Consider the following 13,420-nt stretch of genomic DNA (forward strand, 5'->3'; position numbering starts at 1 on the left):
CTGTCGCCTTTAATGCCCCGTGGCCTGAAGCTGAAGAGCAGTCCGAACGGCGTAGTTTTGGTAGCTCGGTGAAGCGTATTGTTGATGCCCCACATCACCCGAGGCAACACCGCATCCCAATCTCTTCCGTTCTCATCTTCCGTCATGCTCGCCACAGCTGGGGTTATCATGCGATTGTATCTTTCGACTTGTCCGTTAGCCCGTGGTGTGGCGGTTGCGTTTTTGACGTGCCTGATTTTGTAAGAGTCGCATGCCGCTCTGAACTTGGCACTTGTGAAAGCTGTCCCTCGATCTGTGATCACCATTGCTGGTGGGCCAAAGATTCCTGACACATCATGTAGAAACTGCGCCGCTGGTGCAGCTGATGTGTTGCGGACTGCACGCAACATTACGAACTTTGTGAAGGCATCGACGACTACGATTATGTAGGCGTTTCCGGACTTGCTTCTTATAAATGGGCCGAGGTGGTCAATATGTATTGCCTGAAATGGCTTATTGCCCTTGTCGATGCTGTGGAGCTTGCCTGGTCTCTTTCCAGATGGAGTCTTGTGGAAGAGACATTCGATGCAGGAAGCGATATACCTTCTGACGTAACGCTTCATGCTTGGAAACCAATACCTTTCTTTTAATTTGGTCAAAGTTTTTTCCACACCAAAATGGCCAATGTCGTCGTGGCATGACTTCACGATTCTCCAGCGTAGTTGACTCGGCACTACCCAGAGTAGCTTTTCCTCCGAGTCAGTGTCTTGGTTTTTCTTGAACACGATGCCGTTACGCAGCCGGTAATCCCTTTTGACGCGCTTGTCTTCTTTGGAGAGGTCTTCTTTTTTTTCTATCCTTTCCTTCAACGCTTGCACCTTTGGATCGTTAATCTGGGCAACGGTGAGGATGTCCTCTATCTCTACGCATGTCGCGAGGACTTGAAGGCCAGGAACGATGTCGGTCTCTTCGGGAGGGTCGCATGCTGAACGGCTTAGTGCGTCAACATGTGTCATTGCCGTCCCTTTTCGATATTCCATGTCAAAGTCGAACTCTTGCATCCGCAACCACCATCGGCCTATACGGGGAAGGAGATTCCTTTTGCTCATCGTTGCGCGTACTGAGTTGCAGTCGGTTACCACTTTGAAATTCATCCCGATTAGGTACACTCGAAACTTCTCTAACGCCCAAACAACAGCCAGCGCTTCGAGTTCGTACGAGTGGTATCTCTCCTCGTAGTCAGTTGTTCGGCGGCTTGCGTACGCAACAGGGTGAAGCTGCCCATCCGCTTGCTCTTGCAAAAGAATTGCCCCTAGGCCATCTTTGCTGGCATCCGTGTGCACCTCTGTTCTTGCGTTGAACGAGAAATGCGCCAAAACTGGTCTTTCCGTCAACCTAACTTTTAATTCACTGAACGCAGCATCGTGCTCTGAGGTCCATTTCCAAGCTGCATCTTTCGATGTCAGCTGCGTTAGAGGCTTAGCAATGCTGGCGAATCCCTTTACAAATCTTCTAAAGTAGCTTGCAAGACCCAAAAACTGACGCACCTGATGTACATTGGCGGGTTCCGGGAAGTCAGCGACGCTCTGGATCTTTAAACTTCCGGGTCGTACCCCTCTGGCCGAAATATCATAGCCAAGGTAGTCGACTCTCTCGTAGAAGAAACGGCACTTGCCTAAACGGAGAGTCAATCCCGCTCCCCGGAGGACATCCAATAGCACCCGTAGGTGGTCCAGTCCCTCTTCCACGGTTGTTGTGGGTAGCAGAATGTCGTCCATGTAGGCGAGAGCCACGGTGTATCGCAGGGGACCGAGTACAGCGTTGATCATTCTCTGGAACACTGCCGGTGCGTTGGCCAAGCCAAATGGCATTCGCACAAATTCATAATGGCCGTCTGGAGTAACGAACGCAGTCTTGTGTTTCGATTCTTCGGTCATCGGGATTTGGTAGTAGCCTGACGCGAGGTCTAGGCTCGTGAAGAAGCATTTTCCTCTTAGTCGGTCGAGTTGATCATCAATTAGCGGTAGCGGATACCGATCCTTTTTTGTGACACGGTTGAGGGCTCGGTAGTCCACACAAAGTCGTTGCTCCCCTGTCTTTTTTCGCACCAGCAGGATAGGACTTGCATAATCCGATTTGGAGTCGACAACAATGCCAGCTTGTTTTAGCTCTTCGATCATTTCCTTTGTTTGTGCTCGTTCGGCGTAGGAGAGTCGGTAGGGACGAAATTTCACTGGCTCCGGTGACGTCAATTCAATGTTCATTTCAGCAGCATTCGTGCAGCCAATCTCTGAAACGGTGTTTGCGAAGCAGTCCCGATATTCACAAAGAAGCTTTTCGAGTTTTTCTCGCTCTTGAGGAGTAACACCTGGACCTGTCTTGATATCCTCGCTCGGCATCATTAAAGGCCGAGTAACACTGGTTTCCGAGTCACACTCTCGCAGTGGCGTGTCGTCCGAGTAGCAAATTTCCGCTCGTGCGATCCGCTCGTTCTCTTTGATCGTCAGATCATGATTGGAAATATTCATGATCGGGACGCATGTTTCATTGTCCCCGTCAACGCTGAGGACACAGCGTGGTATGCAATGCTCCCGACCCTCTTGGCACCTGAGCTGGACGTCAACGAACACATCCGAGCATGGTGCGCTGCCTGTGGCGTGGATTTTAACGAAACCAACGTATTGTGGGGGCACCACCGTTGTTTCCTTCGCCCAAAGGCATACGGGTCGTTCTGGGAGCTCTGGTATTTCAATCGACTGAAGGTTGTCGTCACCGTCGTCCACGTTATCGTGTTCCTCAAATATCCGCACGGTATTCTTCCGCCTCACAACCGTGACGTGTGGTTGCTCGGTGAAAGGCTGACCCACAAGTAGGGGTATGGTCTGTGACGCGTCGGGAACAACCAGCACAGGAACGTCCGCTGTAGCTTGGTCGACCGTCAGAGTGATGTGCGCTTCTCCACACGGTGTCACATGCCCTGATCCGTAACCCCCGATGGTGAACGGCTTAGTCAACTTCGAGTAAGCGATTCCAATTCGGTCTGCATCCTCTTTCCGCAGAGTTACGCATTGGCTGCCGAGATCGACGTATGATCTTATGTCGGAGCCGTTTGCTTTTGCCATCATAAAATACTTTTCGTTCGCCTTTTCAGCGGCTCGGAGGTCGAATCCCACGACGTTTTGAGCGACGCGCTCTCCTCTCTGTGTCTTTGCCCTGCAGTCATTTTCTTCGTGACCCACTTGCCCACAAGCTCTGCATCTCGCCCTCCGCGGCGGTGCGGGGCAGTTGAGAGACACATGGCCGTACTCGCTGCAGTTGAAGCAGAGAGGTTCTCCTCTCTCGTTCCATGGCGGCTTCCTCCTCGCCCTCGGAGAAGCGTCCCTGAGGCCGCGGCTGGTGTTCAAGGTCACCGCCGGAGCTTCGCCGATTTTGTTTGTGTGGCCGTTGGAAATGGCGGAGGAGCGCGCACTCGGGAGGCCACCCGACTTCGAACATTTAGAGGCGATGTTTCCTAGCCTTTCTTCGAGGCGTTTCAGGCAGTGAAGGAGATCCTCCGGTGACTCGTACGTGCGTACGCTCACTGCTCTGATTACCTCCTCGTCGTAGAGCCCCGTAATGAGGTATTCAATGCACGCTTCATCTGCGAGGGCGCAACGGCGAGCTTTCGATAGCTTGTCATAATAGTAGCACTCGATGGGCTCACCTCGCTTTTGTCGTCTTTCCTCCATCTCCCTATGGAGTCGTTGCGATCCCGCTGTCATGGGGAAGGCGCGCCTGATTGCTTCTTTCCATTCCGGCCAGGTTTTGTTGACGGAGGAGAGGGAGTCATACCATATCTTCGCAGGACCTTCCAACCTTGACAGTGCATTGCCAGATGTCAGCCGGTCGGACCAATGGTAAACTTGTGCCAAGTCGTCTACGCGCCGTATCCACGCGTCTGCCGTTGGGGAGCTGGAAGACACCGGATCGAACGAAGGCACCAACCGAGCAGTCTCTGCCGCGCCGATGATGGGTGTAGCCGCTGCTTGCTGCGTCTGAAACAAGGCGATTCCGTTGATAGCTTCTCTCACTGCTGCCTGAACGCTGGCTTGCAGGATTTCTGCCACGTTGATCGCTGAGTGGGGTACCTGAGGTAAGTTGCCGCTGGTTACCGTGTCGTCTGCGCCTTGGCCTGAGTCGTCGTTCCCGCCATCGCTGCCCGGTCGTCCGCCATCTTCGTTCGTCGACGATGCTCCGTTGCGAGTGACTGGCATGGTGGGGTTTGACAGTTCGGGCGCACGTTGCCTATCCCACTTCTGATTTTTTGTTAAAAAAGAAGGATGGAGTATATCCAATTAAACTGCGTTTATTAAATTTCTTGATTACACGATTGTACGACAACGGTGATCTTTCCTCGTCCGTGTCCGGCACCCCGTCTGTTTTCCTCTCCTGGTCCCCGCTCCCCCGGCGCGCGGGAGCGCGTCCTCCTCACCCTCTGCCTGCCTCTCTCTCTGCTCTTGTGGACGCCTCGGGGCCTCGGGTTACAGCGGCAGACCCTGCCCGCCCCGCCCGTCCCGTTCTTTACTCCTGGCTCGCAGAGCGGCCGTTCAGCTGGGCGTCCTCGTTTTTGAGAGCTGGCGTTAACACAGGCGTCTCCTAATTTCATGGCTGCAGTCTCCTTCCGGGGTAATCTTGAAGCCCAAGAAGAGAAAATCTCTCACAGCTTCTTTTTTCTTGTCCCATCATGCTCCAGGACTTGATAGGGCAAGACGCCATGATCTTTGTCTTTTTAATGTTCAGTTTAAGCCCAAACTTCTCACTCTCTTCTTGTACGCGCATCAGAGGTCTCTTGAGTTCCACTTCACATTCTGCAATTAAAGCGGTTCCGCACATCTAAGGTTGTTGATACGTTTTCCAGCAATCTTCACTCCAGCTGAAGACTCGTCCAGACCGGCCTTCCTCATGATGCACTCTGCATATAGGTTAAATAGGCAGGGCGACAGTATGCAGCCTTGCCTCACTCCTTTCTCAATCGGAAACCAATCAGTAAGACCATGCCCAGTTGTGACTGTGGCCTCTTGCCCTTCATACAGGTTCCTGAGGAGACAGATGAGGTGAATTGGAACTCCCATCTCTTGGAGAGCTTGCCACAATCTGCTGTGATCTACGCTGTCAAACGCTTTCGCGTAATCAATAAAGCAGAAGTAGATGGGTTTCTGTAACTCTCTTGCTCTTTCCATGATACAGCGAAGATGTGCAATCTGGTCTCTAGTTCTTCTGCCCTTGCGAACCCCAGCTTGCACGTCCGGAAGCTTCCGATCCACATACTGCTGCAGCATACCTTGGAGGATTTTCAACATCACCTTGCTAGCATGCGAAATAAGAGCGATCGTGCTGCAGTTGGAACAAACTTTGGCAGCGCCTTTCTTTGAAATGGGGATGTAAACTGACCTCCTCCAATCCTGTGGCCACTGCAGGGTTGTCCAAATTTGCTGACATAACGTATACAGAACGTTTACAACGTCATGCTTGAGGTATTGAAGCAACTGAGCTGGAATGCTATTAATTCCGCAAGCTTTGTTCTTAGCAAGGCTGGTTAAGGAACATTCAACTTCGCTCTTCAGGATGGCCAGCTCGAGATCAGTAATCACAACCATCTTATGATGGGTTCACACATCCGGGTCCTTCTTGTACAGTTCTTCTGTGTATTCCTGCCACCTCTTCTTTATCTCTGAGGCTTCAGTGAGGTTCCTGCCTCATTTGTCCTTTATGACGCCCATCTTAGCACAGAAGCTTCCTTTGATATCTTTGATTGTCTTATACAGAACTCTTGTGTTCCTCCATTGGCTGTTGTCCTCAACTTCTTGGCACTGTATGTTCAGGAAGGCATTCTTATCTCTCTTTGCTTATTTCTGAAAATCCGCATTGAGAACCTTGTAACTTTCTTTTTCCCCCATAACTTATGCCATCCTCATTTCCTCAGCTAGTTGCAAAGCATCTTCTAATAACCAGTTTTCTTTCTTGCATTTCGTTTACTTTGGAACTACCTTAGTAGCAACTTCTTGTATTGTACCACGAGCATCAGTCCACATCTCTTCAGGCTCTCTGTCTTCTAGATCTAGTTCTTGAAATCGATTCTTCACTTCCACAGCATCTTATGATGTAATTTGATCTAAATCACACCTGAAAAGCCTTCTAGTTTTCTGCGTTTTCCTCAATCGAAGCTTAAATTTGGCAACAAGAAGCTCATGATCGGTGCCACACTCGGCCCCAGTCCTTGGTTTTACTGCTTGTATAGCGCTTCTCCATCTCTGCCGGCAAAGAATATAATCAATCTGATTCCTGTACAGACCGTCCTGTGAAGTCCATGTGTACAGGCGCCTCTTGTGCTGTTGAAAATAAGTATTCGCTATGGTCAGGTTGTATTCTTGACAAAACTCTATTAGCATCTGCCCAGCTTCATTCGGCTCACCAAGACCGAACTTGCCTGTAATTCCTCATATTTCTTCACTCCTCACCTTAGCATTTCAGTCTCCTATGAGAAATAGGACGTCTGATGATGGAGTCTGGTCTAAAAGGCATTGCCGGTCCGCATAAAACCTCTCAATGTCAGCTCCTTCAGCAGTAGTGGTTGGTGCATAGACTTGTATAACTGTTATGTTGAAAGGGTGACCTTGGATCCGAAGTGAAATCATTCGGTCGCTTTTGGGGTTGTACCCTAGCACTGCTTTGCCCATTCTTCTGTTCACTATGAGATCGACCCCATCCTTTCTCCTGGATTCGTGCCCACAATAAGAGACATAATGGTCGCCGGAATTAAATTCTCCCGTTCCGGTCCACTTGAGCTCGCTGATACCCAAGATATCAATGTTCAATCTGTCCATTTCTCGCTTGACGACATCCAGTTTACCTTGCGTCATAGATCTTACATTCCATGTTGCTATGTGATATATCTCCTTGCAACATCGGACTTTCCGGTCGCTTCCCACAACTGGGCGTCCTTTTGGCTTTAGCCCAGCCGCTTCATTCGTCCTGGAGCTACTAGGAATCGCCCTTTGTTTATCCCCAGTAACACGTGGGACGCCTTCCGACGTGCGGGGCTCATATTCCGGCGCGTTATCATTAATGCTATCGTGACTAAACCACGCCTTCACTCTAGCGGCGGTGGCAGCGGCGTGCTTACGAAAGCGGGCGCCGCCACCGCTCGAGTCTGGCCATGACTAAAGGCGCTATCGCGTTTACTCATAAGATGAAGCCTGTGTGTCCATTTAATTAAAACAGTCAAAACGTGAGCCTTGCTAAAAATGCAAAACCCCGCTGTACAGAGCTTCCGCTCATATAAGTATCTTCAAGCTATGCTTAAAGGCCCACTTGTAAGCCTTTCGCTTTGCAAACTTCTTCTGTTGAACGTTGAGGTCAGATTAAGTGGGGGTCATGTTTAATGTTTCCTAAGGGCTAGCGGAGAGGAAAACGCAGAAAACTAGAAGGCCTTTCAGGTATAATCTGGATCAAGTTCCATTAGAATATGCTGTGGAAGTGAGGAATCGATTTCAAGAATTAGATCTAGAAGACAAAGAGCCCGAAGAGATGTGGACTGATGTTCGTGATATAATACAAGAAGTTGCTACTAAGGTAGTTCCAAAGCAAAAGAAATGCAAGAAAGCAAACTGGTTATCTGAAGAGGCATTGCAAATAGCTGAGGAAAGGAGGATGGCAAAAGTTATGGGGGAAAGAGAAAGATACAAGGTTCTCAATGCGGATTTTCAGAAAATAGCAAGGAGAGATAAGAATGCCTTCCTGAACATACAGTGCCAAGCAGTTGAGGACAACAGCCAATTAAGGAACACAAGAGCTCTGTATAAGACAATAAAAGATATCAAAGGAAGCTTCTGTGCTAAGCTGGGCGTGATAAAGGACAAACGAGGCAAGGACCTCACTGAAGCCGCAGAGATAAAGAAGAGGTGGCAGGAATACACAGAAGAACTGTACAAGAAGGACCCGAATGTGCAGACCCAACATAAGACGGTTGTGATCACTGATCTCGAGCCGGGCATCCTGAAGAGTGAAGTTGAATGGGCCTTAGCCAGGCTTGCTAAGAACAAAGCTAGCGGAATTGATGGCATTCCAGCTGAGTTGCTTCAAAACCTCAACCATGACGCTGTTAACATTCTGCATACATTATGTCAGAAGATTTGGACAACCCTGCAGTGGTCACAGGATTGGAGGAGGTCAGTTTACATCCCCATTCCAAAGAAAGGCAGTGCCAAAGATTGTTCCAACTACCGCACGATCGCGCTTATTTCGCATGCTAGCAAGGTGATGTTGAAAATCCTCCAAGGTAGGCTGCAGCAGTATGCGGATCGGGAGCTTCCGGACGTGCAAGCTGGGTTTCGCAAGGGCAGAGGAACTAGAGACCAAGTTGCCAACCTTCGCTGGATTATGGAAAAAGCAAGAGAGTTCCAGAAACCCATCTACTTCTGCTTTATTGATTAGGCGAAAGCGTTTGACTGCGTAGATCACAGCAGATTGTGGCAAGCTCTCCAAGAGATGGAAGTTCCAATTCACCTCATCTGTCTCTTAAGGAACCTGTACGAAGGGCAAGAGGCCACAGTCAGAACTGGGCATGGTCTTACTGATTGGTTTCCGATTGAGGAAGGAGTGAGGCAAGGCTGCATACTGTCGCCCTGCCTATTTAATCTATATGCTGAGTGAATCATGAGGAAGGCCGGTCTGGACGAGTCTTCAGCTGGAGTGAGGATTGCTGGAAAACGTATCAACAACCTTAGACATGCGGATGATACCACTTTAATGGCAGAAAGTGAAGCGGAACTCAAGAGACTTCTGATGCGCGTACAAGAAGAGAGTGAGAAGTTTGGGCTTAAACTGAACATTAAAAAGACAAAGATCATGGCGTCTTTCCCTATCAAGTCCTGGAGCATCAAGGGACAAGAAGTAGAAGCTGTGACAGATTTTCTCTTCTTGGGCTCGAAGATTACCTCGGAAGGAGACTGCAGCCATGAAATTAGGAGACGCCTGCTTCTGGGAAAGAGAGCAATGGTTAGCCTTGACCGCCTAGTAAAGAGCAGAGACATTAGTCTGCCAACCAAGATCCGTATAAGTCGTGCTATGGTCTTTTCAGTTGTGATGTATGGATGCGAGAGTTGAACTGTGAAAAAGGCTGACCGCCGAAGAATTGACGCGTTTGAATTGTGGTGCTGGCGGAGACTCTTGAGAGTTCCTTGGACTGCGAGAAGATCAAATCAGTCAATATTGTCGACCATAAACCCTGACTGCTCATTGGAGGGTCAAATTCTAAAGTTAAAGCTCAGCTACTTTGGTCATCTGATGAGAGGAGAGGAGTCGCTGGAGAAAGATTTGATGTTGGGAAAGGTTGAGGGTCGCCGGAGAAGGGGTAGGCAGCGAACGCGATGGTTAGATGGCATCCTCGAGGCACTGCAGATGAAGTTATGTGATGTTAGGAAGATAGTGAGAGACCGGAAAGCGTGGCGTGACATGGTAAATAGGGTCACGAAGAGTCGGACACGGCTGAACGACTGAACTGAACTGAACAGAAGGGCTAGCAGAACCTTAGCCTGTGGGCTATAGTTCCTGCAAGTACTTAATGGTTGTGCTAATCGATGCTGCGGCACGGTTCCTTATTGAAATGTGTGGTATGCATTGTTTCAATTATGAATCCCGTCGTTTCATCGCTCCTTTTCTTTTTTACCGTTGGTTGCAGGCTGTCGCCCTGAGGCTGCACCCTTTGTACCTGGCCATGCCGGCTACCGTTGCCTGCTCATTCTCATTCATCATACCCGCTGGCACTCCGCCGAACGCCATCGCCTACGACATGGCCAAACTTCGCATCTACGACATGGTGAGGGTGCCCACAGGGGTCACGACAACCACAGTTCATATGACTCCGCTGTTAAAAGCACGCCAATGAGCTTCATGTTAGTGTACAGCAGCCGATATTGGCACTGTATATGAGCTGAAATTATTGCGTCGTCTGCGCGTGCGTGCAAGCAGCTGTCCTAGTTACTCCATAATTAATGGCCTCGCAGTATGCTAGGGATACTAATCCGAAAACTTCAAGAAGGAATTTATCACTGCTTAGGAACTGTAAGACGAAAGCCCCGATTTTTCTTATTTTATTTTATTTTGTTTACTTTCACTTTTTATGCTAAATGTGTAGTTTGATTTGTTTCTTATTTTTAATTTTTTGTATGGCTTTTGATTATTGATTACCCAATTACAGTGGCTGGAATATGGGAAGTGTGCTGAAGGCGCGGCCGCTCGCGTGTGCTTCCGCGATGCAACCTCGAGGCGGCGCTGGCGATTGCTTACACGTCGCTTCCTACGGGTACAGTGCTACGGGTCTGCTATGCGTTTCGCGCTAGAAACGCGAGCTTGTAATGGTTCTTCGGGTTCATAGAATAGTATATCCGGACTGCAATTCGTTCACTTGCATGCTACAATGGCAGTGACGATACATGCTGCGCTTTCCATCAGCTTTCGTTCGATTAAACTTGCTCTCTGCGGCCGCGATAGTTGCGCTGAAGTTGCTGCCTGAGCACAGTCGCGATGCGCTGACGCTGTATCACGATCAGATTTTGTCGCTTAGAAGACTATTCAGAATGCGAAAATCGCGTGTTGCGGGGTTTAATAGGGCCTTCGCGCACTCGTACGTTTTGCCATAAAAATCGGCTTGTAGTGTACACCTCTATTACAAAACTTTTGCACTGCGTGAATGTAGCAGTCGCATTCGTGATTACTGATTGTCGTTAAAGAAATGGCTCGAATTAAAGTGGATGTCCAATGCGTGTGAAACTATAACTAGAGGTTTCTATGAGCGCTGATCATTATTTAATTGTAAAATAAGCACTGTGCTTGACTTAACCAAATAATGTCATTAGTTTCATGTAAATAAAAGCAGAAAACATATGGTCCCTACTGTACATTCCTGATGGAACTGTTGATTGCTTTCACACTGAACAATAATTCATATTGACTTGATAGCAGAATTCATGGTGATTTGGCATTGCTTTAATGTCACATCACATTAGTTTAAAATAAGTAACATACAAAACACAATTTAGAGAAAGTTCAAGAAGACATAGCTGAAGGCACATCTCCACATGGTCCTCACGTTGTTCTGCTAAGTTTCAAATGTTTTTTCTTCTCCCTTGTGGAAGTGCGGTCTTTGTTCAGGGACTTCTTGTAGAAGTGAAGACGTGTCATGATGAAAAACTTTACAACGCTGCTTGTAAGTGCTTCCTTGTGGTTATCGCAGCCAACATGTTGTTGCATGTGCTGCATAATCTCTGTAATGCTATCTCTGTGCAGCTTATTCCAGCTAAACCAAATGGTGAAAGAGTCTTCCAGTGCTTCAACAAAAGCAAACAGCTCACGTGTTGGATACAGCAGTCCCCCTTGGGCACAGAATGCTGTGAAGGATGAAAGTTGCTTTTCTGCGTTCTCTGGTGATGTAAGGAGAGCATCGAAACAATCTTGGCATTTTGTTGTGAGGACCTTTCGTCATGCAACATATCCTGCTAGGTAGTACACCAGTCTGGCGTCACTTGTTTGCTCTGGATATATGTGATCGGGTGCAAATGAAGTTGGAGATGTCTGAAGAATTCTTGATGCTTCGTCCAGTTTACCAGAGTCCAGCAGGGTGTCGACGTGGCTTGCTAATTCAGCTGTTCCAACTAAAGCATCGAGCGTTCCGCCTGCGCAATTGCCAGTACTTGGAGCTTTTACCAGATTATAAAAGCTAAGGCAGTTCACTGCTGTGAAGAACTGTGCCGATGTCGGGTGATCATTGCAGCCATTAAATTGGCGTATTATGCCAAAAAGCTTTTCGATTGCATCTTGACTAAGCCTTGAAGTTAAAAGGTATTTGTAGCCAATTCTTTCATTGAGGTAGGTCAAGAGTTCCAGAGTGGCTTTCAAGGTTACTCTAAGCCCCTCCGCAGTGCCAGGTGATAGAAAACCAGCCTTAGAAGGCCCTGTGTTTGCTTCCCACTCATCAATATACACAAGGGCTTTTTTCAAGACATCTTTTTTTCGAGTTTGGCCTGAGTGAGCTTGATGGCTTTCTCGATGTCATTACATCGATCAGATTATGCATGAAGGTGATGAACTTGGCTTTAGCATCGGTGTGGTCACAGGAATGTGCAATTTTGTTCTTGTACAAAAACAAGCCATGCAAAACTTGTTTGCTAAAAAGGTGGAATGCCAAATTGACTTTCATTTTTTCAAAGCTATTAGGACTCAAGTGGACATTAGTTATTTTTGTCATTGCTTTCAATGTGACTTGGCACTTATCATGGTCATGGGCTATCTTGATGGGCCCATGTCCCTCTGGCGTTTTGAAGCCTGCCTTGATGAAGCCATTGCGCACACATTTTACTAAGCGCGGAAAGTCGGACAAGAAGAAGAGGCGTCTGCCATCTCCACAAGGATGGGTTGTCGATGGTTTGATAGCTTTCGAGCTTGCTGGAATGCCAAAATAGCGCCACATTGGCCGATTCCATGACGCGCCATCACAGGTGACGTAGTCAACCTCCAGACCGGCATTTTCAGAAAGCAGCACAGCTTCTAAAAGAATCTTCGAGAGCAACGGTGCTTTAACGTTTCCCTTAGAAGCAAAAACGCCAAGGATTTGATGCCATGACCCTGAAAGAGGCTGAAACATGATAACCAGACCATGGTCACATGTAACTGTCTTGTCAGCCTCAGGCGTACCCGGTTGTGCAACCGGGCACAAAACAGTGGCTTTGACGCCGGCTTGTCATACACACGTTTTTAACAAGCCAGACAAAACATACAGCGTGCGGAATCCACAAAAATTCACACAAAAAGCGCCGAAAACGTGAGCATATAGGCTTACCACGCATTCAGCTACAGTTCAGCTTGACGTGTAAACGACGGCGAGCGCCACCTCGCGGATGCATCATGAGGCTGCACTGTGCTTCCCATAGGAGCCGCTTGGCGGTAATCACACTTCAGTATTCTAGGCACTGTAACCTAATGTCAATGTTCGTTTGTTATCCGGATTGTGTTGGATTGGCTTTGGATCTGTCTTTTGTGCCCGCAGTGCGCGGACAGTCAAGCACACCATTCATGAGCAAAGAAACGCTTTAACCTGAAAACACAGAAGAACGTGATAATTTCTTTGTTGTGAACCGCATATAGATGCGTCCTTGTAATCTTCATTCTGCTGCGTGATTTTAGTTTATTTCTGTGCTTTTTTTTCGTAATTCAGCAATCAGGCTCCCATTTATTAATTGTGCGGGTGGATAATAAATAATAATATTAATAATAACACTAATAATAATATTGTTAAGGTTTATTTACAGAATGGCTCTGCGCCTTAGCCTGATGTGCTAACCAACAGATGGTGAGCTTCCTCTTCTTCCACTTCTATCCCGGAGAGCCTCTTTTTGCACTTTGTTCT

At 48.1% G+C, this 13,420-nt stretch overlaps 1 protein-coding gene and 1 pseudogene across 1 annotated transcript in view; one reads left to right on the forward strand and one right to left on the reverse strand.

Annotated features, from left to right (window-relative positions):
• LOC146197675 (Na(+)/citrate cotransporter-like) overlaps window positions 1–13,420 on the forward strand; it is a 76,758-nt gene that overhangs the window by 47,912 nt on the left and 15,426 nt on the right. Inside the window, exon 13 of the mRNA XM_084599590.1 lies at window positions 9,698–9,835. Coding sequence (XP_084455716.1) covers window positions 9,698–9,835 — 138 coding nt within the window. The remainder of the gene's footprint in view (window positions 1–9,697; window positions 9,836–13,420) is intronic.
• On the reverse strand, window positions 11,104–12,262 carry LOC146197676 (uncharacterized; annotated as a pseudogene).

Source organism: Amblyomma maculatum, chromosome 3 (genome assembly GCF_055883805.1).
Source record: "Amblyomma maculatum isolate TAMU_Amacu chromosome 3, ASM5588380v1, whole genome shotgun sequence".
In the NCBI taxonomy this organism is placed as follows: Eukaryota; Metazoa; Arthropoda; class Arachnida; order Ixodida; family Ixodidae; genus Amblyomma; species Amblyomma maculatum.